This window comes from Lontra canadensis, unplaced genomic scaffold (genome assembly GCF_010015895.1).
Source record: "Lontra canadensis isolate GAN:19392208 unplaced genomic scaffold, GSC_riverotter_1.0 scaffold108, whole genome shotgun sequence".
NCBI classification, from domain to species: domain Eukaryota; kingdom Metazoa; phylum Chordata; class Mammalia; order Carnivora; family Mustelidae; genus Lontra; species Lontra canadensis.
This window is the reverse complement of record NW_022631102.1, coordinates 2,399,012-2,426,924: the sequence shown is the minus strand read 5'-3', so window position 1 is coordinate 2,426,924 and position 27,913 is coordinate 2,399,012. Positions and strand designations below refer to the sequence as shown.

At 49.9% G+C, this 27,913-nt stretch overlaps 1 protein-coding gene and 1 non-coding gene across 2 annotated transcripts; both read right to left on the bottom strand.

The window, feature by feature from the left end:
- Window positions 1–4,637: 4,637 nt before the first annotated feature.
- CINP (cyclin dependent kinase 2 interacting protein) lies at window positions 4,638–27,787 on the bottom strand. Its single transcript, XM_032839575.1, has 5 exons — window positions 27,766–27,787; window positions 16,306–16,474; window positions 13,659–13,788; window positions 6,804–6,933; window positions 4,638–5,115 (listed from the first exon to the last, which is right to left on the bottom strand). Exons 1-5 carry the CDS (start codon window positions 27,770–27,772, stop codon window positions 4,913–4,915), a joined length of 639 nt encoding a protein of 212 aa, XP_032695466.1. The 5' UTR covers window positions 27,773–27,787; the 3' UTR covers window positions 4,638–4,912.
- On the bottom strand, window positions 7,853–7,982 carry LOC116856315. Its single transcript, XR_004380524.1, has one exon. It is a non-coding gene; the product is annotated as a small nucleolar RNA SNORA49 (small nucleolar RNA).
- Window positions 27,788–27,913: the final 126 nt, after the last annotated feature.

Genomic DNA, 27,913 nt, shown 5'->3' with positions numbered 1-27,913 from the left:
TTTATAGGACATTCCCCAACCCCCCAATACAGCTTAATTTCACCACGGTGGGTGTGCTGTTACAAACAGATGGTGGAGTAAAACCTCCTTGTTCCACGAAGCGGGAGGCGCTGGCCCTGCACCCGTGAATGTGACCTGTGCCCGTGGAGGGACAGCAGCTGCCCGGACTGACAGAGATGCCTCCGTGCTGGACACCTGTGCTGTACCGGCCAGGGCAGCATTTACAGGGTCCCTAGACAGATTTATAACACAGCTTCTACCCCGCAGTGCTGCGTGAGCAGACACACCTAATTCTATATGTAGCAAATGACGAAAACTTCCTTTTTTTTTTATAAAGATTTTATTTATTTATTTGATAGACAAAGATCACAAGTAGGCAGAGAGGCAGGCAGACAGAGAGGAGGAAGCAGGCTCCCCACTGAGCAGAGAGCCCGATGCGGGACTTGATCCCAGAACCCTGAGATCATGATCTGAGCCAAAGCCGCGAGGCTTTAACCTACTGAGACACCCACGTGCCCCGAAAACTTCTTTTGTTGTGAAGAATTTTCCTTTGTATACAGTCCATATATATAAACACACACACACACACACACACACACACACACACATATATATATATCTATTTCTCTACTTGTCACAGGGAGAGAGAGCACAAGCGGGGGAGAGGCAGAGGCAGAAGCAGGCTTCCTGCTGAGCAGGGAGCCCGATGAGGGACTCAATCCCGGGACCCTGGGATCATGACCTGAGCTGAAAGCAAACGCTTAACCGACAGCCACCCAGGCGCCCCATACATAGTTCTTATAATTTGAGATACTCAAATTAGGGGCAGGAGTAAAGAGGCATCAGGTCACAGGCCCAGGGACACATACCACCCAAGCGACTCCCACGGGGTGGCTGGTGTGGACTCCAGTGAGGACGTGTTTCCAGCATTTGTCATCTCTCCTGGCACTAAGTCCCTGTTCGACTACTGTCATTCCTAAGTGCAATGAAAGAAAGTCCTCTATTTCTGTGTTCTCCGGAAAGCACTGGGCCCTGCAGCTGCCCCGCCAGGCTCATCCACGTTGGCCTCCCCAGGGGTCACGGGAGTGGGGAGAGCTGAACCGGAAGAGAGCCTGCGGGGGAGCCGGTCTTTGATGTCCTCTGAGGCCTACGTGTTAAAGAATAATGTCTGTTTCCAGCTACAGGATAATAACTACGTCTTGTGAAATGCCAAAAGCTACCAGAAGTCCCACCAAGCGCGGCCGGCCCGACCTCAGCCCTCCGCCCCTAGGCCAAGGTGAGCACTTTCTCCTTTTGGTGATTTACCTCCATGTGTCCAAGTTATGTCTCTCTCAAAGCTTTCTTGATTTATTCGTGTTCGATGGCATCGTGGGACACGGGACATGGCTTGCACACCTCCCCACTCCACCTGCAGGTGTCCCTGTATCACGGGGGGGGGACATTAGGTCATTGGCATTGTCATTAGGGCATTAGGTCAGGATTTAATGCTCATGTGAACTATAAATACGGCTCATTGCTGAGTCTGCTGGCGTCCTGGGATGACTCTGCCTTCCAGAAGCTTTGTTTTTTCCTAGAGAGAACTGCCTTGGGTTTTTTCATTTGCTTCATATCTTTGCCATTTGTTGTTGTTTAAATTCTATTTATTTATTCATGAGAGACAGACATAGAGAGGGGGAAGTGGGACGTGGGACTCAATCCCAGGATCTCAGGATCATGACCCAAGCCGAAGGCAGATGCCCAACCGACTGAGCCACCCAGCGCCCCTCTGCCATTTGTTTTTTAACATAATTATATGCGCATATAGTTTAACGGGCCAGTTCTCTGAGACTTATGTTTTAAAAGAGAAAGCAGCCCCTCCCCTTCCTCTTCTCTTGATCTGATGCTTGTACCTATGGCGCCAGGATCTCCACCGTTGTGTCAGCTAACGCTTCCATCACACCACGTAAGTATTATGTCGTTTCCCTCCAACCTCTTCGCCCGTTAGCCACCTCCAGGTCTTGTAGCTGTGTCTTTGGCGGTTCAGCCCACATCACTGCGTAACAGGCTAATACTGTCACTTCGTGATCGACTGGCTCCCAGAGGCCGAATGCACCCATGCTTCCCCCGCCACCATCACCGCCACCCACGCGCACACTTGCCAGCCTTCCCCTTGGCAGGGGATCCGCTGGCTGCTTCTACAGAGGTAGTGGGTGTAAGCGACTTGAACGAGCTGGCATTTTACTTCTCCCTCATCTTCGTCCGTTTGAGCGGCTCTAAGGGAATCACAGACTGGGACTCCCAGAAACAGCAGGGGCTCGCTGCTCACAGTCACCGAGGCTGGAGATATGAGGGCACCAGCATGGCTGGGGGAGGGCTGTGTCCCAGCCGGTGCCTTCTCGCCGTGTCTTCACACACTGGAGGGGCCCGGGGAACCCTCTGGAACCTCTTTCATAAGAGCGCGGATCCCACGCATGGGGCTGCCCCACCCTGTTGTTAACCGTCTCCGCCGGGGGTTAGGATTTCGACATAGGAGTCCGGCGGGGACATGTGGAGATGTGGAGACGACAGCACCTCCAAGTGAACAAATGAAGGCACTCGGGAACTTGAGTGGCTTTGCTGCAGAGGTGGCCCAGGCCCAGGGGTCTTCTTCACTCCTTGGAGGGATGAGGAGGCTCATCACCCTTGTGTCAGCTCCGTCCCGCAAGATGTGAGAGGCAGGAGGGGCACACACGACTTTTGAGAACCAAATGCACGTCTCAGTCATGTGGCCACAGCTGGTGACAAAGAAGGTTCTGGAACCTATTAAGCTGGTAGCCGTGTGCTGGCTAAAACCCAGATAAAGCAAAGAATACGGAAGGACTACCCACGGTCTCTGCCGAACCCCTTCTCCCAGGACGGTTAGAACATTTGTGGGTCAGTCTGGAGAGGTGGGAGTAACAGCCCTGGAACCTCGCCGGCTTCAAACAACGGAGGTATATGTCTCCTCGTGCAACGTGTACCTCACAGGCCGGGGACAGCACTGCCTCAGCACAGCCAGGTCAGGAACCCAGCAGGGCAGCCACATCTCAAACTCTGCCAGTGGCCAACTCAGACAGAGGGAACCGAAGGGAGGGCTGCCCTCCCGTGGCCAGAACCTGCCCTGTGGTCACCCCCAATGGCAAGGGAACCAGAAGGACCAGCTTTTGTGGGCCACAAAGGCAGGACTCCAGGAGTACTCGGTGACCAGCGCTGTCAGGTCACATTATTTAGGACTAGAAAGTGTGGTATGTTGTGACCACTTCGATGCTTTCATATAAGCTTTTGGGTTTCCTGGAAGCTGTTTTTTTTCTTTTCTTCCTTTTAATGAAATGTACTTACCATGAATTGCCCCCAGAACCCTTCCCCAGGCCTGTTTCTGTGGACTTGCCCTTTGCAGGCTCCTTGGCTGTCTACTTTGGCAAGATACCTGGAGGCAGAGAACCATGTCAACGGCCTTCTAGGTTTAGAAGCCCGTCAGCTCTCTGGAGACTTCACTGTGGTGTAGTGAGTGCAGAACTCAGCAAATTCAACCACCAGAGGGGTCTTCCTTTAATTTGATGCCTCTTCCGTTTCGTGAGGCATCTCTGGACTAACGCCACCGGATAATTTGTCCCTTAGCTCTTTCATGTCTGCTTGTCCTTTGCAAAGTCAACCCTTTTCATGGCCTCCCCTGGACCACTTGGGGGTCTGGGGATAAAGTGTCAAGAACCCATGGAATGTTCTAGAAAGGCCTGCTCACAGTATCAAGTCCTTCACTGCCCTTTTTTTTTTTTTTTTAAGTAAGCTGTACTCCCAGCATGGGGCCTGAACTCACAACCCCAAGACCAAGAGTCGCACACTCCACAGACTGAGCCAGCCAGGCGCCCTGAAGAGCATTTATTTTTTTAAGTATGCCCGAAGCATAAAAAAACTGCCAGTGGATCTGGGGGCCCAGTCCTGCCCACCTGCCTCTGGGGCTCCTGACAACAGCTTGCCGGGCAGGGCGGCCTGGAACAGAACACCCTTTCCACCAAGTGCTAACCGCGGGCTACCTGGCTGTGAGATGTGTGAGGGGCGGCCTTTACGGTAGTGAGCCATCAGCGAGTGCCCCGGGGCAGAGGAAGGAGACGCTAGGAAGTGTTGCCTTTCAGTGCTTTCTGACGCAACACTTTGCACAGCGAGGTAGGCTCACTTTCTCCCAAACGACATCCCTGTCGTGTACGGTCTTTACTGGAATATTTGCCTCTTTCCCTGTTGCTGGGACGCTGCAGCCTCCATGAGAGAAGGGCCACATCCTGGGTCACGTACCCCATCCCTGCTGTAGCACCAAGTTCCTCACAGTTCTGCGGGAAGCCAATGGTAGACTCGAGCCCCTAGGGTTGGGCTGCGGACGTTGTCAGACCCTAGTGCTTGTGCCTAGAAGAATCCCGTGGCCTGTCCCATCCTCAGTCTGCAAACACAGGCGACGGCTGCAGGTAGTTTTCACGAGCCGGTCTCTCTCACTCAGTTAGCTCTATGGGATTCTACATGTCAGCTGTAATTACAAAACCAACGTTGTGTCAGAGAAATTTAAATAACGGATAGGTACAAAGTAAAAGATACCGAACCAGGGGTTTTCTATATAAATACGGCTAATTAACAAAAACGAGATGACACAATCATCCTGGTAGGGAACTCCTTTATTTCTCGTGAAGTCCTCTTGGGTGACAGTTTCACAACAGGCGCGGATGACATGGCGGGGAGGATGGCTCCCAGCAGTCTAGTGTCGGGACAGGCCACGGGGAGCCACTAAAGTGATCCAGTCCGGAAGACACTAAGGCCGGAGGGCGGCTGCGCCACAGCACTGGGTCTTACGTGAAAGACCGTCCATCACGGGAGCCAGAGAAGCAGCCAGGGGTCTGGAGCCTGGGGGCTCAGGCCAGGCCATGCTGGGAGGTCACAGGGCCCGGTGCCCCGTTTCGAGCAGCATGCTTTCCAGAAGCAGCTTGCTGTTGGTCTCCACATAGGGCTGGTGCAGCCACATTGACAGGTAGCTCAGGGTGAGGTCGTGGTCCGCGGCGTGTGCAAGCTCTTCCGTGACTGTGCGCTTCAGGAGAAGCTCTTTCTGGTACATGTCGCACAGCTTGCGGGAGACCTCGTCTGAAACGAATCTCTCTCTTTAGAGGCAACAAAGTCACAGAACCGCTCCTGCCTGGGGGTGGGCGCCACTTTGGAAAGCTTCTTTTTGAAAACTAGACTCGGTGACAGTGCGGAGATGAAGGAGGACCGGGGGGGTCTGGGTCACTCGGGCTCGTACCCATCAGTAATGTTAGTGGGCATGATAAGGGCCATGAAATTAATGAGTAAGTCTAGCCTCTGCTCAACTCTTGGGTCCCGCGATGATTATAAACAGTAGGTTCACCTCAAACTGACAGTGTTCCAATAACACATCACATCAAATGGTTTTACCCTTTTCTTCCTTACTTAAAAGTGAGGTCTCAGGGCGCCTGGGCGGCTCAGTGGGTTAAGCCTCTGCCTTCAGCTCGGGTCATGATCCCAGGGTCCTGGGGTAGAGCCCTGCGTCAGGCTCTCTGCTCAGCAGGGAGCCTGCTTCCCCTCTCTCTCTGCCTGCCTCTCTGCCTGCTTGTGATCTCTCTCTGTCAAATAAATAAATAAAATCTTAAAAAAAAAAGTGAGGTCTCAAATCGGTAACAAATAACTAGGCCCTTCTTTTGAACTAACAAAGCTAATGGTAACTCTGAGGGGCGCCTGGGTGGCTCAGTCGGTTGAGCATCCAATTCTTGATTTTGGCTCAGGTCACAATCTCAGGGTCGTGGGATCAAGCCCCATGTCAGGCTCTGGACTCAGCAGGGAGTCTGCTTCTCTCTCTCTCTCCCTCAGCCCCTTCCCCTGCTTTCACGTGCATGCTCACTTTCTCTCTAAAATAAATAAACCTTAAAAAAAAAAAAAAAGTAATCCTGATCTTGTAGAACTTAAGAAATGAATTCCATGTTCCCAGAACATTCCATGGTCTTCTTCTGGGGGGTTGAACTGACCTCAGTTTATCTTTTTTTTTTTTTTTCCAGTGCTGGGCTTGAACTCATGACCTTGAGATCAAGACCTGAGCTGAAATCAAGAGTTGGAGGCTTAAGTGACTGAACCACCCAAGTGCCCCAAAACCTTATCTTTCTAAAAAAGAAAAAAAAATCTGTCTCCACAGAAGCAAGTGGAATTCGTTCTACCCTTTTTTTTTTTAAGGTTATGTACTTATTTTTTTAAGTAATCTCTGTGCCCAAAATGGGGCTTGAACTCATAACCCCAAGATCGAAAGTCATAGGCTCTGTGGACTGAGCCAGCTAAGCGCCTTGACCACTTGGTTTTAAAGGACTAATAAGGGGGCGCCTGGGTGGCTCAGTGGGTTAAGCCTCTGCCTTTGGCTCAGGTCATGGTCCCAGGGTCACAGGGTCCCAGGGTCCTGGGATCAAGCCCTGCACTGGGCTCTTGCTCAGCAGGGAGCCTGCTTCCCTCCCCCCGCTCTCTGCTTGCATCTCTGCCTACTTTTGATCCCTGTCTGTCAAATAAATAAATAAAATCTTTTTAAAAAAACAATAAAGGGCTAATAAGGGCACCTTGCTTCATGTGTCTCTAATTACATTTAATATTCTTTGCTGATTATTAGAGGCAAGAAGAAAGGCCCATTTTAAGATGCCCCCAATCTCCTTTCCTTCCAATGGATCCTCTCGAATTGAATTTCAGACTCTGTTAGGTTCTTCAAGTACCATATCTAAAGAACACAAATGCTCTCATAATTTCTACTCCTGAGAATCAGTGCAGAGAGAACTACTTACAGAAATGGGCTGTGGGCCATGTGTGAAATAGTGGGGGGCGAGGCCTCCCATCCCGGTAATGGTAGTTCTCTAGCTCACAAACCCCCTTGGTGGTCGAGGATAGCTTTTCCATTTTCATCTGTATTTTGGCCTGAAAAGATATTAATTGGGAATATGAGAAGCTTATGTCCAATCTACTGCAGTCTCAGATTCAGTAACTGTAAAAGCTTTCGAAGCTAAGAGGCAGAAGTCCGTTGAGGCCCAAAGTCCAATAACTCAACACTGTTCACTCCACGCGCCGCACATTTCCAGGCAGCTGGAGGCAGACAGTGGCTACGACCTCTTTAACTCAGATTACTTCAGAAAAAAGCCCTGGCTTTCCGGGCTGGAGAGAGAAAGCTTGATGAGTCCCACTTCCCTAAGATTTCTGAAGGCGCTAATGTTTTAGCCCCAAGACCTGGAGGAATCAAAAGGCAGGCTCTGCTTTGATGGGATGACAGGAGGAAGGGTATTAGATGAGTTCATTTCTGACTTTTACGAACTGCCTCTGAGTTTACTGAAACCTCGAGGCTCGGTTTCCTTATCTGCAAAACAGTGGTCATGAAAGGCAGCCCCACACACTTGACACAGGAAGTGGGGAGAGCGGACATTGACGATGCCTCAGGGTGGGGTGGCCTCTGTAGGAAGCCCGGCCACTGCAGGGGACATGGACACCATCCCCGCTGCACAGACAAGCCAGCACAGTCCGCTCTGACAAACTGCTTACATGGCGGCGAGAAGGACAAAGTACTTCTGAAGTACCCATTGGCGCTATGGAAAGATTTGTTACACACAGGGGCCAAGTAACTAAGATTTCAGACTTGAGCAGCACAGACCCACTAAAACCACATTTCTGACCCCTATGTATACTTCACCCCATGTGCACAGGCGTGAATGCACAGAGATGTAGAAATTGTCAAAATCTGAATTCCTTACACTTGGCCCTACTCTCCGATTACGCCGGATGTGGTGTGTGCTAAATTCAGCTAACATTGATTTTTTTTAATTTTTTTTTTATTTTTCTGACATGGACTGTCAGCTCAAGCCGTAGGCCCCAGGAGAGCACAAAGTCTTCCTGGGGAGGGACGTGTGCTCCGTCCTGTACCCTCAGGCAATGCCTGGGCCTTCATAGCAAAAGACCCAGGAGTAAGGCTGAGGGAGCAGCTAACATTGATTTTTAAGGGACTATGCTCCTTTCCCCAATCTTTTTAAGTTTGATCTTTCACGTGGCCCCACACCAAAAGATAGGACTCAGCATTTCTGCATTATAGCGGAGACAATTCTCAGGGCTGCTGAGCTAGGGAAGGTCAAAGCCAGCACCCCTGCACCACGCTTCCTGACCCACGTCTCTTGGCATGCCATCCCACGTTCTCTGTATCCTGCCACCTAATTCAAAGAAAAGCTTAAAGATGACTGGGAGAGCAAGGAAAATCCTGGAGGCCGGACACCGGCCGGCAGTGCCGTGCACAGCTTGGTCGTCAACAGAGAAAAAGACCATGCGTGGTGGGCAGCCCTGAGCCGGCAAGGCACACACGGAGGTGCCCACTCCCAGCGCAACCTCAGAACGCCTCCTCCACAGAACAAATTGCAAAACGTTCATCCACGTTAGGGAAATGGTGCCTCAAAGCCCCCTGCCACAGTCAAATTCATTAAAGACACTTAAAGCCAAGTCTGGGAAATCATTCTCTCCAAAAGCTAGAGAACAGGACAAACAATATGAAAAGCCTTATTCCATTAACTTCTGGTTTTGAAAACAGAACAAGAACTTCTTTCCAAACCACTTCAAAACAGAATCAATTCCCGAGAACAGAGGATTTCAGGGCCTGACAGCTGGCACCCAGACCATGTTTCTAAAACCATCCTCCAATCAGAGAAACGAGGGCTCCTTGGGGAAATGGCTGATCGGAGGCAGGAAATACACAAGACGCGCCTAGAATGTCTTGAAACGCTAGGAAGTAAGGAGGTGTTCAAAAAAACCCAAACCAAAAACTCAATGATGGAAGCATGTCAAGGGGACACAGGAGCCAACGGACCTCCTATGGGCCAAAGCAGGGACAATCTGAGGACAAAAATAAAGCAGTATTCTCTGACAGCCCAAGGTGGAGAACAAGTAACCATGAGTCCCCGCTGCTAGAAATGAATGGTCCAGTAATTCACAGGCGGGGGACGAGAGACATGATTTACGTACATGTTCTGCTCTTGAGGAGGAAGGGCGGAACTTCCCACTTCCCCAGTGCGGGCTGGGTGGACAGTGGGAAAGGAGCTTCTTTTACAGAGAAACCTGACAGCCAGGTGGTCAAGGTCAACACCCAGAGCTATGGGCGTGGTCACAGTCCATGTCCTTGATGGGACATGATGAGACCTCCTCTCTGCGGTCTCCCTCGAAAAACCCATGACCCTGGCAAAATCATGAGAAAGTCATCCGACAGACACCAAGTGAGGGGCAGCTGCGAAATGCCTGACCTGTTGTCCTCAAAACTGTCACTGTTAGAAAAAACAAGGTAAGTCCATAAGACTGTGGCGGCCACAAGGAGCCGGAGCAGACATGGTGACTACATTCACTGTGGCGTCTGGGGTGGAGAGATGGCAGTAGGGAAAAAGGAAGGAAATGTGACTAGACTGCAGCTTCATTCAGTAACAGCATGTCAGTACTGCCTCATGAATTACGACAGACGTGGCGTTCAAATTTGTGATTCACAGGGTGGGCACGTCTGAAAGGAGGTGCAGGCTGATTTATGCACCTCTCCCTCCTAAGAGTTTATGTAAACTCTCCCTCATAAAAAATCAGGTGTCAACAAAAAATATAGAGAATAAATCCACGGAAGCAGGACACTGTGGCCTGGGAGACTGTAGAGACCAGAGTATCTGCCTCTTCCCAAAGCCACCGGGTCTTAGCATCAGCAACCCGGCAGGCAGCACTCCCGGTGCAGCCTGTCTTCCCCCCGGGCTACTAGCCTGGGCCTGTGTGCCTCTCCCTCCCGCTCCAGAGGTGCCTTTGAAAGAAAGAAAACTTCCCTTCTTAGGAAAAAGGGAGTCAGCCCCAGGCTCAAAGACTTCCGCAGGGAAGCAATACCCAGGTAGTGTGTATAATGTGATTTTACACTTGATCTTAGCCAAAAGACTGAGAAGTGATTATATAATGTGATTTTTAATTGTATTACAGAAAAACGTTAATGAACAGGATGGGATTAATACGAATTGTGAAGCAGGCCCAAGAGTGAGGTATGCGAGCGCTGGTGCGGTTCCGCCCAGGAGCAAGCATCGTCCAGCCCTCTGGGCGCACATTTCCCACCTTGGGCTACACCAGCTCCGCAGGAGCCCCTTCCAGCTCCGGACAGGACTTGTCACATTGTTCCCTGGTGGGAGCCAAAGCTTCTGCCAGTACCAGGGTCTCCCTTGTCCCCTGAGAGGCCTCAGAAAACCAGTTAACCCTTTTCGGTTCTTGGATAACCTTTTGGCTGTGATGGCGGCTGTTTTGTCTGCTGGTTCCCCCTTTCCTGGGCTACAACTCCAGTCCCTCCAATTGCTTCTCCCTGATAATGCCTGCCCCCCCCACCCGGCTCCAAACACGCATCATGCTGTCTCTGTCTGCACTGATGGGTGGGCCCATCATTTTGTTGGCTGTCAGGGACACAGCCCGGGCTTTATCTGAAGGTCCTGGGAACTTGGCTGACACAAGCAGGTGGCCACCTACAACCCAGCGGCTACTTTCCTGGCCTGCCTCACCCTGGGCCTGTGCTGCGGGTCAGAGGGACCAAGGGCACGTGACCCACCTTTCCTCTGCTGCTGCTCAGTTCACCGAGCCTGCTGGCTGGGTTTTCTGGACCTTGACTCTCCCCACTAACGTCTTACCACGCTGTCTCTCCTCAATGCAGGTCAGTGGGGCAGAGGACGGAGTCCCAGGGCACCAGCCCACCACTGGAGGGTGGGTGAGCGTAGGACAGACAGACAAAGCCAATCCCTCTTGGCGTGCCTGAAATGAAAGCCCCCCTCCCCACTCTTCCCCATCGGCCTCCCCTCTGAAACTTCTTCCTGCGGGGCCTACGTCTACAGTGACAGATGACAGCGTGTGCTCTAACCAGAGCCAAGTGGCATTTGAAAACAAATTCCTTTCAGATTTTTTTACATTTTGTATAAGTCACATCAGTATGTGTTGAAAATGTTTCTCGTTCTAACACAGCTTTGAGCTTCTATGACAGGCTTTCTCCTGGAAGAGGACGAGGGATGGAGAGGCAACGGTGGGAGGCAGCATGGTTGTCGGGGCTGGAGGGCAGCTGACGGAGCAGCACATGTGCTTGGCTTTTGGGCTGTTCACATTATTTTAAGACTGGAACTCAGCTACCCGGTTTCTTTTAGGAACAATACATGCACCTGCTTTTTTGTTCAAACAAAAGTATGTATTTTTAAAAGATCTTTTTATTAGAGAGAAAGGGAGAGTCAGAGAGAGAAGGGGAGAGCGTGCATGGGGAGAGGGGCAGAGAGAGAGAGAGAGAGAGCGCGCGAGAATCTCAAGCAGACCCTGCACTGAGTGAGAAGCGCGACACGGGGCTCCATCCCACGACCCTCGGATCACGACCTGAGCCGAAACCAAGAACTAGAGGCTCAACCAAGAGCACCACCCAGGGGCCCAAACAAATACTTGCCATGACCAAACAGGTTCGTTTGGGAAAAAGAAAACAAAACAAGTGGGCAGTTTTCCCTAACTTAGAACTTTGTCCCTTTCAATCGCTTATTTGGCCTGTGTCCGCTCCCCGCTGGCCAGGAGCTCCGTGTCCGGACCTTACTCGCCAGGGACACAGCCGCAAACATAGAGACAAACAAAGAGAACGGACCTCATGTAGCCCACACCCTTAATTCTCCCGCCTTCCTGAGCGGGGCCTAGACACGGAGTCGCTGACGCCTGTCTTGTTACCTGCTCAGACAGCCTGTGGAGGGCAAGTGCTTGTCACCCCAGCACAAGCCCCGGGCAAGGGAAGGCAGAACACAAAACAGGATGATTACCGAAACCTGATCATCTACTTGGAGGAAACTCTTTGCTATTTAGCCCCATAAGCATCTTAAATATCCCAAAGACACTACTGATTTCGATCATAAAAGGCCAAATTACCAAAATGTCCTCAAACATTTATTTTCTCATTTTAGTGTTCCTGAAACCATAATGCATCTTACAGTTGATGTGTCTAAAAGGGTAGTGTTGGGGCGCCTGGGTGGCTCAGTTGGTTAAGTGTCTGACTTTTGATCTCAACTCAGATCTTAATCTCGGGGTTGTGAGTTCAGGCCCCGCACTGGACTCCATGCTCGGTGTGGAGCCTACTTAAAAAAAAAGAAAAAAGGTAGTCTTTCTTTCCTAAAAAGTCTTCTATTTATTTATTTTTAAAGATTTTATTTATTTATTTGACACAGAGAGAGCGCAAGTAGGGGGAGAAGTAGGCAGAGGGAGACGTGGAAACAGACTACCCGCCGAGCAGGGAGCCCGATGTGGGGCTCCATCCCAGGACCCTGGGATCATGACCTGAGCCAAAGGCAGACACTTAACTGACTGAGCCACCCAGGTGCCCCTCCTGAAAAACTTCTTTAAACCGACAGCTTTGGAACAGTTGGGATCCTAAATCTGAACAAGTAGTATCTTGAAGAAATACAATCACACTCCACATAATTACACTCCACATATTCTGTTTCACAGGCAAGAAGTTATGTCAAAGATCAGAAACATTTTCATCTAAGATTAAAAGATAAAGATTTTCCATGTTCATGGGTAAGTTCTAGTGACCCAAGTTCGAGTCTGTGCCCAGCGAGGAGATGCGGAGCTAAGTCTACGTTTGGTGGCAGGTGCGGTGGGTACTGCTAATGGAACCAGTCATTAGTTCGTTACACACTGAGAACATCTCTCGTGGGCCAGACCAGGGCCCACAGACCGAAGCCAGCCCACACACTACTTTAGTATGGCCCAAGAGCTCAGAATGGGTTTTATATTCTGAAATGCTTCAGAGAACCGTGTAAAAAGAATATTCTACAACACATCAAAATTATGTGATATTAAAATTTCAGTGTCCATGAATAAAGTTTTATTGGAACACAGCCACACGGACAGAAACCTGAACTACGTCCATTTGGACATCCTGTGACAGGAACCAAAACTATCCCCTCAAGCAACAACAACTGCCCAGAGCCAGCAAGACTCCGTGTGACCCTGGCCCCCAACCCGGCAATCACGATCAACATTTTACCGCCCACCTGCACGTACCCACCAACTTTTGTCCCACATCTCCTTACATAAACCTGCAAGTCTTTCCAGCACTTTCCAGAGGGTCATTGAGACGCTAGTCTGCTGCCTTCCCGGTATCTGCCTCACTGAAACAAAGTCCTTTCTTGTGCCCCCACCACTCGCTTCTCTGCCTATGTATCTTGTCAGTGGTGAGTGGCCCAGCCTGGTCTATTTGGGACCCTGGAGGCTGGTGCTCACGCACCCCTGCGCTCCAGCTAGGCCGCCATTCGCTTCTGCACCACCTCTGGGTCACTACATGGGGGAGCCCAGTGATGATGAGGCACGGTAGGGCCCACAAATCCCAAAATATTTACCAAGCAGAGCCTTCAGAAGTGGGTGAGATGGACCCAGACAGCACATGGGGCAGAAAGAACAAAGGTCTAGGACAGCACCCTGGGGGCATTGAGATTTTGGAGGCAAGTGGAGGAGGCTGAGGAGGGAAAGGCAAGCGTCTGGGGGAGAGCGTCTCCCACCATGTGCACACCTGCCGAGCGCCGAGAAAGTCCCAAGTCCACCCCCCTCCCCGGGGTTCGGTGGCTGCAAGCCCAGGTGCCAGGGGCTCTGGATCTCACCAAAGCCTCCAAGGTGGTCTGCAGCTCCTCACACAGCGTCTCGAGCTCCTTGCTATATTCTGGAAGCGTCTTGTCCGCATCTTCCCCAGAAGTCGGGCTGCTGCTCTGTAACTCTGTCTTATCTTCACTCCTGGAGAAAAGGGAAAAGAGTGGAAACAAAGTACACCCTGAAAGGCACCTTGCTTCCTTACGGCAGAGCCCAGAAAGTACAATCTCCACATAAGGGTGTCAGGCATTTGGCCCAGGTGTACTTCATGTGGATGCGATACAGGATTCCTTATTAGTTATTATTCATTATTATTCCTTATTATGCATTACTGAGCCCAAGGAACACGCCCACCTGCTCTGCGCTGGAGGGAGTCGGCTGAAGGCCGCCCCGTGGTGCCCTTGGCCTAGGGCTCCGAGCTGGGTGTACGAACATGAAGGCGACGTGACCATTTCCCCAGAGTTCACTGTCTGGGAACTGTTTGGTAAACCGAAGGCTGTGGCCTGTGGGGCATGAAATTAACCTAGTGTGGTCACAACACTTCGACGAAGCACGAAAACAGGACAGTCTCAGCTCCGAGTGCAGGAGGGCGAGTGGGCCTCGGCAGGAAGAGGCAGGAGAGGGCAGACCGCGTGAGACCTGCTGCGGGAATGGGCCAGAACCAGGGGACAGTAGTCCCCTTATGGACAATGACACAGGAACACAGAATTATAACTTTGAGATAAGAAATTACACATGCAGGAAGTGCAAAGAATAACGAGGCCAACCTTCCCATCAGAATTGGCAACTGCCAACAGTTTTCTCAGGACTCCTTTGTCTTTTTATGTTTTTACTTTCAATTTTATTTTATTTTTTCAGTGTTCCGAGATTCATTGTTTATGTACCACACCCAGTGCTCCATGCAGTACATACATTTTGGCAGGGAGGGCTGGGTGGCTTAGTGGGTTGAGCGTCTGTCTTTGACTCAGGTCACAGTCCTGGGGTCCTGGGATTGAGCCCTGTGTAGGGCTCTCTGCTCAGCAAGGAGTCTGCTTCTCCCTCTCCCTCTGCCTCTCCCTCTGCCCCTCCCCCTGCTCACTCTCTCTCTCTCAAATAAACACATAAATAAAACATCTAAAAAATAGGAAATTACGGGGCGCCTGGGTGGCTCAGTTGTTAAGCATCTGCCTTCGGCTCAGGTCATGATCCCGGGGTCCTGCGATCAAGCTCCAAGTCCGGTTTCCTTCTCAGCAGGAAGCCTGCTTCTCCCTCTCCCACTCCCCCCTGCTTGTGTTCCCTCTCCCGCTACCTCTCTGTGTCAAATAAATAAATAAATAATCATATTTTTAAAAAGACCACTTGGTCTTAAGTGAAGAATGATTTAATTAAAAAAACACACAGAAAGAAATTACTAAGGAAAAGTACACTCCTAGTTCTCCGCTACTCTCCATCCTCCCCCTGACTTCTGACACCTGCCCACCAAAGGCAGGGAGTGAGTTTCTCCACACCAGGCAGGCCTCATAGTCCATGGCCATCCTCGCAGTGTCCACGCAGACACTCCCTACCGGAGACAGTGTCCGATCCCACACGTCAGTGCTCGGCCCTGCGAGACGGTCCCCGCTCAACTCCAGACACCAACGGCAGGTCCAAGGTGTTAGCTGTGTTTCTGACTAATGGGCCGTGGGTAAGAGGTTCCCCCAAGCCGCCCCCTTGGATCTGAAGGATTTGCTAGAGTGGTTCACAGAACTCCAGAAAATGGTTTCCTTACTGGATTGCTGCTTCATGACAAAGGATATTAAGGGATACGAAAGAACAGCATGATGAAGAGGAGCACAGAGGAAAGTCTGGGAGGGTCCTGAGCACAGGGGTTTGGTCCCTGTGGAGTCTGGGGGCCACCCTTCCGCAGGGACAAGTGTTAACCGTTCCCCAGAGCAGAAGCTCTCCCGACCCCATCCTTTTGGGGTCTTACGGAGGCTTTGTTAGGTAGGCACAGTTGACTAAATCACTGGCCACTGGGGACTCCTCTCCCTTCCCTGGGAGGTGGGGTGAAGGGGTGGGGCTGAAAATCTCTAATCCCCTGCTCGGTTCCCACGGGGCTGGCCAGAAGTCACCTCCCTAGCCTGAACTCAGGGGTGACTGGAAGGGACATGTTATGAAGAACAGGACACTCCTTTCACCTGGATCATTCTGGAGGACAAAAGACCAGATATTAGAACAGAGGATGCTCCTAGTGCCCTTATCCATTGGGAAGTCAGAGGGGTTTTCGGACCTGTATGCCAGGACAGGGAGGGAGACCAGAGAAGGAGCGCTCTTACTGTCCATCACAGCATCACAGAAACAAAGTACAAGGTTGTGAAGTCCAATCCTGCTGACCTCCCACCCGGCGCTCACCCGTTCTGAAGGGGCGAGCTTCTCGACTGGGCCCGTCCTTCCAATCCATTTCCATAATTTTATATACAGACGTAAACACGAACAGTAGGTAGCACCATTCTGTGCTTAAAATGGACATGCACAGTTGATAGGTGTGCACATCGTTTTACCACTTGCTCCTCTTCTCAACGTGAGGTCATCCGCTCATGCTGACATGGACTCCCATTCCTGCCCTGAAAGACCCCCAGCAGACTCGTGCCTGATCAGTAAGGGTGCGGAGCTTAGAACACAAGGACCTCCACACACACTCACCTCAACCGGATCTTCAGGTTGGCAATGCCGTTTGCAGTAGCAAAGCCCGCGTCATTGAGGGTTTCCCATTTCAGGATTAAATTATGCCAATCAGCTGCATTATCCTTAATCTTTCTTGCGCTGACAGATAAGACAGGTTTTCTGGGAGTTGCACTTCCAAAAGTGTTTGCTGACAGGGAATAAGAGAAACATAATGATTACAAATTTGTGAAATAAATGAAAGGAACCTCATTTCGGATGGAGTCAGGGAGCGTGAAAGGGCAGCTCTCACACATGCATGACTTGCTGTGGCCTGCACAACCCGCGGAAAGGAGGGAGAAGAGTTATCACGACAAGGGAGGCCACTCTTCACGTAGGAATTTCATTTCCTGCTTTGAAAGAAAAGAAGGTGCCTTCCCCCACCCCCAGCTCCAGCAAGGGCTCACCCACCAACCACCCCTTCTAGCCGATGAGAAACCACTACAAACCTCAAACTCTTGTTCTCCACGGAATTTGGGTTCAACCCTTCCCCACTTCCCCCTAAAACCTAATTAAAGCTGACCTTCCCCTTGTCTCTTCCGACTTGCCAACGATTTGTCACAGGGAATTGTCCTGAACTGCAATTTCTTTGCAATTCCTGAATAAACTCTCTCTTTTTTTTTTTCCACTTAGAGATGTTCTTTGCTCTGTTTAAAGTTTATATTACTTGGCGGCCAGAGTGGGATCCGAAGAAGAGGACCCCACGGGACCAGGCGTCTGCGTGGAGGCCTCGTGCTCACCCCTTTGGAGAGTGTCTCAGATTCCGTGCCCGACTTTATTCAGGATCTGTTTGAAGCACTCACTCACTTCTTTTCGGCACCCCAGATTTTGAGTAATGGGATTTTGATTCTCCACACTCTCTCAGGAGGGTCCTCTTTTTGGGACCCCGTCAGGTTTTAGGTTTAAAAGCTATGGTCCTGGGGCACCTGGATGGCTCAGTTGTTAAGTGTCTGCCTTTGGATCAGGTCATGATCCCAGCATCCTGGGATTGAGCCCCACATGGGGCTCCCTGCTCAGCAGGAAGCCTGCTTCTCCCTCTCCCACTCCCCCTGCTTGTGTTCCCTCTCTCGCTGTGTCTCTGTCAAATAAATAAATAAAATCTTAAAAAAAAAGCTATAGTCCCTCCTTGTCTGCTTTACTATTATTTACGTACTCATTTATTTGCATTTGAGTATATTAGCACAGTGCTATACTGGTTTCATGTGTTTCATCTTGTGATTCAACACCTCCATACATGACCTAGTACTCAGCACAAGTGTGCTCCCTAATCCCCATCACTTGTTTCCCCCATCTCCCCACCACCTCCCCCTCCCCCCGGTACCCATCGATGTGTTCTCTGTTGTTACAAGTCTTTTTTGTTCCTTTTTTCTGTTTGCTTTGTTTCTTAAATTCCACACATGCATGAAATCATATGGTATTTATTTTTCTCTGATGGACTTACAAAGAACTGACACAACCCAACACCAAAAAAACAATAATCCAATTTAAAAATGGACAGAGGACATGAATAGACATTTTCCCAACGAAGACATACGGACGGCCAACAGACACACGAAGAGATGCTCAACATCACTCATCATCAGGGAAATGCAAATCAAAATGGATGTGGGAAACAAAGGCAAAAGAAAAATTATTAAATTTCCTTACTACTTACAGCCCATTGGTAAGTCCTTAAAACAGGCAGAGTGACATTCCTCTAGGAAACCAGCTGCCTTGAAGCTAATCCCTTGCTAAAGGTGTAAGGCAATCTTCCCCTGACTCCCCTCTCCTCCCAGGATCCTGTAAGTCTTAAATAAAAATTCCTTTAGAAATTTCCTTTTTCTCGGGGCGCCTGGGTGGCTCAGTGGGTTAAAGCCTCTGCCTTCGGCTCAGGTCATGATCCCGGTGTCCTGGGATCGAGCCCCACATCGGGCTCTCTGCTCCGCGGGGAGCCTGCTTCCTCCTCTCTCTGCCTACTTGTGATCTCTGTCTGTCGGATGAATAAATAAAATCTTAAAAAAAAAAAAAAAGAAAGAAATTTCCTTTTTCTCTAACCCCGAGTTACATGTTGGCAATCACCTCCCCCCCAAGCATATGGCCCACTGTTATACATCTGAAGGGTCTCATGGATAAGGTGTTTTTAGACAATAATAAATGACCTTTTCCCAACAACAGCTACCCCCCTCAAGGTCCTGGAAACCTTGCTTCCAAAATTCCTTAAAGACTTACACTGTCCCTGACCTCTGCTCAACTTGGGAGTATATAATGGACCACTCCTCATGACCCCAGTGTGGCTCTTTCTATCCATGGGTCCTGTCCCTGTGCTTTAATAAAACCACCTTTTTGGACCAAGAATGCTCCAAAGACCAAGATGTCTCAAGAATTCTTTCTCGGCCATTGACTTCGAACCCTAACGTCTTTCCTACATCAAAACCCACGATGAGCTATCATCTCACACCTGTCAGAATGGCCGCTATGGAAACAAGAGGGGCACAGAGGAGGCTCTGTCAGTTAAGTGTCTGCCTTGGCTCAGGTCACAATCCTAGGGTCCTGGGATCGAATCCCACATCGGGCTCTCTGCCCAGCAGGGAGTCTGCTTCTCCCTCTCCCTCTGCCCCTCCCCCTGCTCATGCTTGCTCTCTTTTTCTCCCAAATAAATAAATAAACATTTAAATAAAGAAAAGACAGACTAAATGTACCAACTTACCCAAAGATGAGTTCAAACGTCAACGGCCATTATGAGGAACTCTCAACCTCACCTCCCCCAACTTTTCTCAGAACCTAATCAGAAAGCTCTGACTCTAGAATTAAACAGACTCCATGGGATGCCCGATTTAATGGGTACCTGGAGGCTTCTAACAAAACTTAGGACTCTCAAGTCACCTCTTTATAAAATATGATTCCAAATTAGCCAAGCAACAAACAATTAAAGGAAGACAAAATCTTCTGAGGCCTCTTGCTCCCCTCCTGTCCTCTTCGTCTCAGGGTACAAACTCATCTTTGCAGGGCTCACAGCCACCTTCCCCCGTCCCTCCTGCACGGCCCCCCACCTCCTTTACGCCCTTGCACTTCCTCATTCCTCTCTCTGGACGTCCCTCCCTCCCTCTCCCAAACCTATGAAAACCCGCCCCATTAAATTCAGACCCTCTGAGGATCCACATGCGAACCCCCCGATTTCTCATGTGGCCTGGACTGGAGGTGAATTAGGAGCTACAGTCGAAGACTTTCCCAAGGTGAGATTTGGGACACTCCGAGTTGCTGACGGTCCCCACAGATCCTCACAAATTTGCTGAGACGGTGACACATCAGCTGGGTTTCTCAGATTCAGATCCGTGATTCCACAAGCCTGCTGTCCAGGACCAGTCCCATCACTCGATGAACTCTCCACGCGGGTAATCCTGGTGAGGGAAGGATGTCCCTTCCGACCTCGGTCAGTACTTCCTACATGACTAAGTTCTTCTTTTCAGCTTATCTCTTAACTCTGGAAAAGAGCCAGCTGGCAGAGCATCCCGTGAGGGGAACCAAAACTACCCCCTCAAGTGACAAGGATGGCCGGAGCCAGCAAGACCCCTCCTGACCGGCCCCGTGACAGCGACACCAGACCTTCGCTGCCCCCTGCACATACCACCCACCTTTGTCCCACATTCTCCTTAGACAGACCTGGGAGGATCTTCAGGGCTTGGGAGACTCTCTGAGACACTAGTCCGTGGTCCTCCCAGTGTCTAGCTCACTGACATGAAGTCCTTTCTTATGTGCCACCACTCGCCTCTGTGCCTGTGGATTTTGTCCGCGGCGAGTGGCCGAGCCCGGTGTGTTGGGATCCCGGGGCCAGCTGCTCCACGGACGGATCTGTAGAACCACAGATGGGAGTCCTACCCCCCCGCTTTGCTATATGATTGAGCTCCTGCAGGCACTAAATGCCTTTAGCAGCAATTCCTAGGGCTTTCCCAACACCTGCCAAACACACTTGCTTCAGGCTTGTACTCAGAAACCCAATGAACCCACGCACGATGATCATAGTTGGCTCCGAGTTACTGTGGGGATTATTTATTTATTTATTTATTTTTTTGTTTAGAGAGAAAATCTTAGGCAGGCTCCACACTCAGCATGAACCCGATGCAGGGCTTGATCTCATGACCCTGAGATCATGACCAGAGCCAAAATCAAGAGTTGGATGCTCAACCAATTAAGCCACCCAGGTGCCCCTCCAAATGGTTTTTAAAGAAAATTCTGATCTTCCTTTAAACACCAAATCTACTTGGGTAGCCTTGAACTCTGTGTTCATTACTGGGCAGGTTTTCCAGTTCATTACTGGGGTGGTCTTCTAGTTAGGAGGACCAGGATGAAGGATACCTGGGCAGCTCAGTGGGGTAAGCCTCTGCCTTTGGCTCAGGTCATGATCTCAGGGTCCTGGGATTAAGCCCCACAGCGGGCTCCCTGTTCAGCAGGGGGTCTGCTTCTCCCCCTCTCACTATCCCTCCTCCCGATGGTCCTCAAGTGTGCATTCTCTCTCTCTCTCTCTCTTTCATGATCACTCTCCCTCTCTCTCTCTCAAATAAACAAATAAAATCTTAAAAAAAAAAGAAAGCTTAATAAATTCCCCTGCCCTTGGCCATCCCAGTGATCGACTTTCTTTTTATATATGAAAAAGAAGGGAATTCCTTGGGGTTACTCACCCTAAACACAGGGATCACCATCGACCCCATAGGGCATTACAGCCAACAACATAACACGTGGCACCAGTCACCTTGCCTCAGAGCCATTCCTGCCACCACCCTTTTGGCTAAGGGCAGCAAGGAGACAGTCCCGGGACCCCCATAGCCATCCCCATGCCCCACGTAGTAGAGGCCCCCCTGAACACCCACCACCCCCCAGCCAGTCATCCCCTTCCTGTGAAATCCTCTTCCTAACCACTCCTCCCAGAACTCCTCGCTGCGGTCACCTCCCTACTCGTGCCTGACTGACGGATCACCTCCTGACTCCCTCCCGTGATGACTGACATCCTTTGGATGACACTGACTTCTCATGGTTCCCTGATGGTTTTCATTTGAGAGGTAGAAATGGCGAATGTTGTGCTGGATATGCACTTGCAAATCCCTCTGACGTAACTGAGTGACACCATTACCTTTGGCTACTTCACCGCAACAAGCCAAGCTGTACACCCTCCCATGGTGGGCGTGCTTGCCAAGGGCACAGCTGCCCACATTTATGCTGACAGCAGATACGCTTTAGGAGTGGCTCAATTTTGTAATGTCATGGAAACAGGCTGGCTTCCTATTTTTAGCAGGGAGAAAATTTTAAATGGGTCTTACGTCCAAAATATATTAGGTGCTATATTCCTCACAGCTGCTCTGGCCATTATTATTATTATTATTATTATCATCATTATTAGAGAGGGAGCATGAAGGGGCCCGCATTGGGTTCCATGCTGGGTGTGGAGCTTGCTTGAGATTCTCTCCTCCCTCCCCCGCTGCTTGTATGCACATGCACATTCTCACTCTAAAAAAGAAGAAGGAGGAGGAGGAAGAGGAAGAGGGGGAGGAAGAGGAAGAAGAAGAAGAAGAAAGAGGGGGCGGAATTAGAGTTTCTGGCATGACAGGACTCCTGCAGGGCTCAATCTCACAACCCTGAGATCATGACCAGAGCCAAAACCAAGAGTTGGATGCCCAACCGACTGAGCCACCCAGATGCTCCTCGCCCTCTCTTGGAAAGATAGTGCCCTAATCACATTTCCCAATCCCCCACAAAAGGAGGAAAGCTTTCTGACTATTGCACCTGTCACCAGAAGCTCTGACCTGTTCACAATGTCAGACACCTATAACCTATATCCAATTTCTTTGTAGTCCCAAATGCCATGGTAGATGACACCTGCAAGCCTACAGATGTCACCTACCAGGTAGGCTACTATGACCAGCACTCCCGCACTTGTTTCAGCCTTTCCCCAGTCATGACTGTACTAGCTCAGTTAAATCCCTGCATTTTTGCCATCTGTCAATCCCACATTCTTTTCCTTACGTAAGTGTGATCTCTCTCCCTGCACCCAAGGGAAATACAAATAAGTTTATGCCTCTTTGCAAAGTTCCTATAAAAGACCCCTTCATGAAGGGATGGCCTCTCACGGAATATCATCTCAACTCCTCTGATCCCTGGCTTGAAAAGGCTTATCAGGAAATTCCAGCTAATAAATCACACTCCAGACCTTAGTTGGGGTCCCCGCGCACCACATGGTTTCATTTTTGTAGGAACAGCATTTCCCAAGGCATACGAATGTTTAGACAGCTGGCAACTTGGAAGTCAATGTTTATTGTTTATTGTTAACTTTCATAACAAGCCAGAGGCCTCCACTGGCCTGCCCCATTAGGCTTCATGGCGCTCTTAACCAGGAACTTCTGGGGGCATATGTGACTCCTGGTTTGGCTCTGTAGGGAGGCTTTTCCTTTTGCGTCAGAGTAAGTGCCAATGAACACACGATCCGAAATCCCACCCTACATTAGGAGAGGTAGCTGATTCCACAGCCAAAGCAAGAGTAGCCCAACAATGATCATGGGACTTGTTGGCTGAAGGAGTTTTGGATGGGACGTCTGGGTGGCTCAGTCAGTTAAGCATCTGTCTTTGGTTCAGGTCATGATCCCAGGATCCTGGGATTGAGCTCTGCATCTGGCTCCCTCAGTCTGCTTCTCCCTCTCTTTCTGCCCACTCTCCTGCTCTGCTCTCTCTCTCTATCTCTCTCAAGTAAATAAAAAAAAAAAAATTTAAAAAGGGGGCGCCTGCGTGGTTCAGTGTGTTAAGCCTCTGCCTTCAGCTCAGGTCATGATGTCATGGGATTGAGCCCCGCATCAGGCTCTCTGCTTAGTGGGGAGCCTGCTTCCCCCTCTCTCTCTCTCTGCCTGCCTCTCTGCCTACTTGTGATCTCTCTCTCTGTCAAATAAATAAATAAAATCTTTAAAAAATAAATAAAAATAAAGGCATTTTGGACAATCTACTTGCCGAATAAGGAGGCATTTGTGCAGAAATACCACCTGCGGTACCTGGGTAAACACCTCTGGAGAAACAGAAACCCACTTACACAAAATCAGGGAACAAGAGCACTGATTACAACGAATTACCCCTAATGACCCCTGGTCTTCTATTCTATTTAGCTGGTTACCTTCAGGTTTGAGCTCCTGGTTTAGAACTATCAAGCTGGATTTGTTATATTATTTTTAATTCTGCCCTTTTTTTAAAAAAGATTTTATTTATTTATTTGACAGAGAGAAAGATCACAAGTAGGCAGAGAGGCAGGCAGAAAGAGAGGGGGAAGCAGGCTCCCCGCTGAGCAGAGAGCCTGACGCAGGGCTCGATCCCAGGACCCTAAGACCATGACCCGAGCTGAAAGCAGAGGCCCAACCCACTGAGCCACCCAGGCGCCCCTAATTCTGCCCTTTTTAAAAAAGATCTTATTTGTTTATTTATTTACTTATTTGACACATACAGAGAGAGAGAGAGCACACAAGCAGGGGGAGTGGAAGAGGGAGAGGGAGAAGCAGACTCCTGTGCTGAGCAGGGAGCCTGATGTGGGACTCTATTCCAGGACCCCAGGATCATGACCTCAGCTGAAGGCAGATGCTTAACTCACTGAGGCACCCAGGTGCCCCAAGGTAGATATTTTTTTTTTAAGATTTTATTTATTTATTTGACAGACAGATCACAAGCAGGCAGAGAGGCAGGCAGAGAGAGAGGTGGAGGCAGGCTCCCCGCCGAGCAGAGAGCCCGATGCGGGGCTCGATCCCAGGACCTTGGGATCATGACCTGAGCTGAAGGCAGAGGCTTAACCCACTGAGCCACCCAGGCGCCCCCAAGGTAAAGATTTTAGATGGGAAGTACTGAGGTCTCCCTCCTACCCTTTCTTGTCACTCACATGTGCCCTCAATGGCTTCCAGTCATTATACACTTTCCCTCTGACACGGGATGGGACAACCAGGAAAGTGGACAAAGCCACTAAATGCAGGCAGGAAACCTGACTCTTGATAAAGTGATTTTTTTTTTTTTTTTTTTTTAGCAAATTGCTCAAAAGAGGGAAATGTGAAAATAAAGGAAGCCTCATTTAAAATGGAGTCAGAAGCCCTGGAGAGGCGGGTGTTCACACACATACTACTTGCTGTAGCCTCCACAACCAGCAGGAGGAAGGAAGGTAAGAATGATTTCAACAAGTGAGGACATACTTCACATAGGAATTTTATCTCCTGCTTTTAAGAAAAGGAAGGAAGAGCCCCCACCACTTGCCCCAGCAATAAATGCACTAACCACCATCTCTCACTGTCTCACTGCAGCCAGTGCAGAAACCACACTGCAGAAAGCATGACAACCTTGAACTCTTGTTCTTCTCTAATACATTTTTGTTTATGACAACTCTCCAGTTTCCCCCTAAAAACTTAAGGAAAGCTGACCTTCCCTTTGTCTCTTCCAACTTGCCAGAACTCATCATAGCTTGCCTGTCCCATATTTGCTGTTTAAAGTCAGCAAATTTATGGTCTTAGTTGCAGAACATATATATATATATATATATGTATTTTTCCCCCCTGCTATTAGAAAGAGCCAGATTGAAGAGATGTATAGAGCAAGGTTTGTGGAAAGGGGTATGGAGTCTCCATGCTCTCTGAGCACACCACTCTCCTCAGATCTCCATGTGTTCACCAACCTGGCACTCCCCAAATCCCATCTTTGTGGGCTTTTACAGAGGCTTCATTACACAGGCATGAACCTGAACCCCTCTCCCCTGGGGTCATGGGGGAAGTAGGTGGGACTGAAAGATCCGACCCTTTATTGATTGATTGATTGATTTTTAAAGATTTTATTTATTCGACAGAGAGAGACAGTGAGAGATGGAACACAAGCAGAGGGAGTGGGAGGAGAAGCAGGTTTCCTGCCAAGCAGGGAGCCCGACTCGGGCTCAATCCCAGGACCCTGGGATCATAACCCAAGCAAAGGCAGACGCTTAATGACTGAGCCACCCAGGCGCCCCAGTTCCAACCCTGTAATCATGTGACTGGGGGGACTGTATGTGTGTGTTTGCGCGTGGGAACCTGCACCCATCCAAAGGCTTCCCAAGTTACTTCATCAATGTAACAAAAGACACCTTGCTCATTCTCACACTTAGGAAATACCAAGGGTTTTACCTCTCTGCCAAGAACAGGACAAAGACCAAATATTTACTTGTTAGTATAAACCTCAATCACACCTGTTATGCAAGTCCTGCCAACCAGGCAGGACTTATCCAGCTTCTCCCGGCTTGCTCTCTATGCCTTAGGGCTAGCTCTGTGGAAGTTCTGACTTTGACCTAGAATGTATCTGCTGGCTGCGTATGTCCCCGCTCACTTGGCTAACTCCTAGAGTCCTTTAAGGCTCTGCTTATTTAAACATCCCTTCAGTCTTTATTTATATGACTCATCAACAACATGCCAGATACAGGGGATAAAGGGACTGAATGAGGTGTACCAGTGCCATTTTCATGGAACTTACTTTGCAAAGAGGAGGTGGATGATAGACAACAAGATAACCATGATCGATTCAGATTGTGGTAAGTGCCACACGGAAAAGAAAAAGGGGTCTTGTGTTACAGTGAACCCCTGAAGTGATGTCATTTAGGCTGGAACCTGAATGATGAGAGGTCAGCAGTAGGTCCTAATGTGAGAATGAGCACGGTGAGTCTGAAAAATTAAGCAAGACCAGCGTGTTTATGACGAGGGATAGAAAGCAGAAAAATGTAAACCTTTAGCCTGGAAGGTTGACCTTTAGCCTACATAGTTCCAACAAAGATCAGATATGTGCTGGTTGCTGCACTTTTTTTTTTTTTTTAAAGATTTTATTTTTTCATTTGAGTGAGAGAGGGAAAGAAAACACAAGCAGAGGGAGGGGCACAGGGAGAGGGACAAGCAGTCTCCCTGCTAAGCAGGGAGCCACACGAGGGCCCGGTCCCAGGACCCTGGGATCATGACCTGCGCCAAAGGCAGCAGCTTAACCTACTGAGCCACCCAGGTGCCCCAGTTGCTGCATTCTTAAAGGGTCTCATGACTGCTTATAAATCTTACCAACAGTTAATATTGAACTGAATGATAAGCACCAGAGAAATCTTGCTAAAGTAGTTTTATCAGTAGAAATTCACAGAAAAATTTATAATACTCCCAGCATGTTTCCTCCCTCTTGACCACTAAGCAAAAATGCAGCCTTTCTGCCCATGGGTCCTGCCCCATGCTACTTAAATAAACTTACTAAGTTGCACCATGCAACATCCCAATAATTCTTTCTTGACGTTTGTACTTGATGATCCCACATCACCTAGAATAGAATGGTGGTTGGGGGGGATGGTGGAGGGGACAGTCAAGCAACTGGAACCTTAAAGACCAAGACAAAGACCAAGACAAAGAGTTTAGATTTATTCCAAGTCAGTGGAAAGGAAGCAATAAGCTCTGAGTAGGAAAGTGACATGATCTGATGTAGGTTTTCAAAAATCACTCCTTCCACAAGGACATCTTCCTGGATCTCCCAGGTTGGGTCTAACCCAATGAGTCCTAACTCATTGCACTGGATATCTGAAACAACCTCTTCAGCTATCACTGACACTCACCAGTGTGGTATATTTGCTTGTGTAATGTTTATATTCCCCGCTGACCGTAAGCCCACCTGAGTAGTGACTATGTCTTGCTCTCTCTCCCAACCTCAGCACAGAGTAGGTGGTGAATAAAATGTGTTAAATGGAGAAATAGTCCTTATCACCTGCCCTATAATATTCTAAGGGTTTCTCTCCTCTAGGAGGGGCTCCTTGAGGGTGAAGACCCCGTCTGATTCATCGTCTGTCTGCTCCATACCCAGCACGTATTTAGGAACCAAAAACACAGTTCTAAGTTCAAGAAACTCGGGCCAGTCGGGAAAAAGACCAGTTATGGGAGTCACAGAACAGAGCAGAGTGAGGTTAGCGTCCCTTCCGAGCCGCGGTTTCCAATCCGTTCACATTAGCACACGGGATCCCTGTGGGGCTCTATCGCGCTGACCCACGTAAAGCACTTGGGACACTACTTGGCACACGGTGCTCGCTGAACGACAGCTTGTGTTACAAGATAGAGCTCTGTGGCGGGTAATCCTGAGGGGCACTCAGGGGAAGGTTTTGGGAGCAGCTGGCCATGCAAGGCTTGGCACACAGTGTCCTCCGCTAATCTGGTTTACAATGACAGTCACGCTCTGAGCGTCGGGATGGGCAGACCCTCCTGTCCATGCAAGTGGTTTCTACACGAGGAAGGAACCGAGGCTCAGCCAGACTGACTGGCTCCCGGGCGGACCGCCGAGCCTGCGCGAGGCCAGCGGGATGGGCTGGGCCAAGGGAGGGACCCCTGCTCACTCCCGCAGGCCCCCGGCCCCGGGCCCATGCTGCAGGCCCAGCGGGGACGCGCACACCCTCCCGGCTCCCGGGACCTGTTCCGTCGCACGCACCTGCCATGCGTCCGCAGATATCCCGGGAAGGAGCACGGAGCCCCGCCCACGGCCGCCGGAAGCGCGCTGACGTCCTTCCGGCGCGCTCGGCTGGCTCGCCGCCACTTGTGGCTCGGCTGCTCCAGCCTCCTGCGGTTGCAGCGCGCTA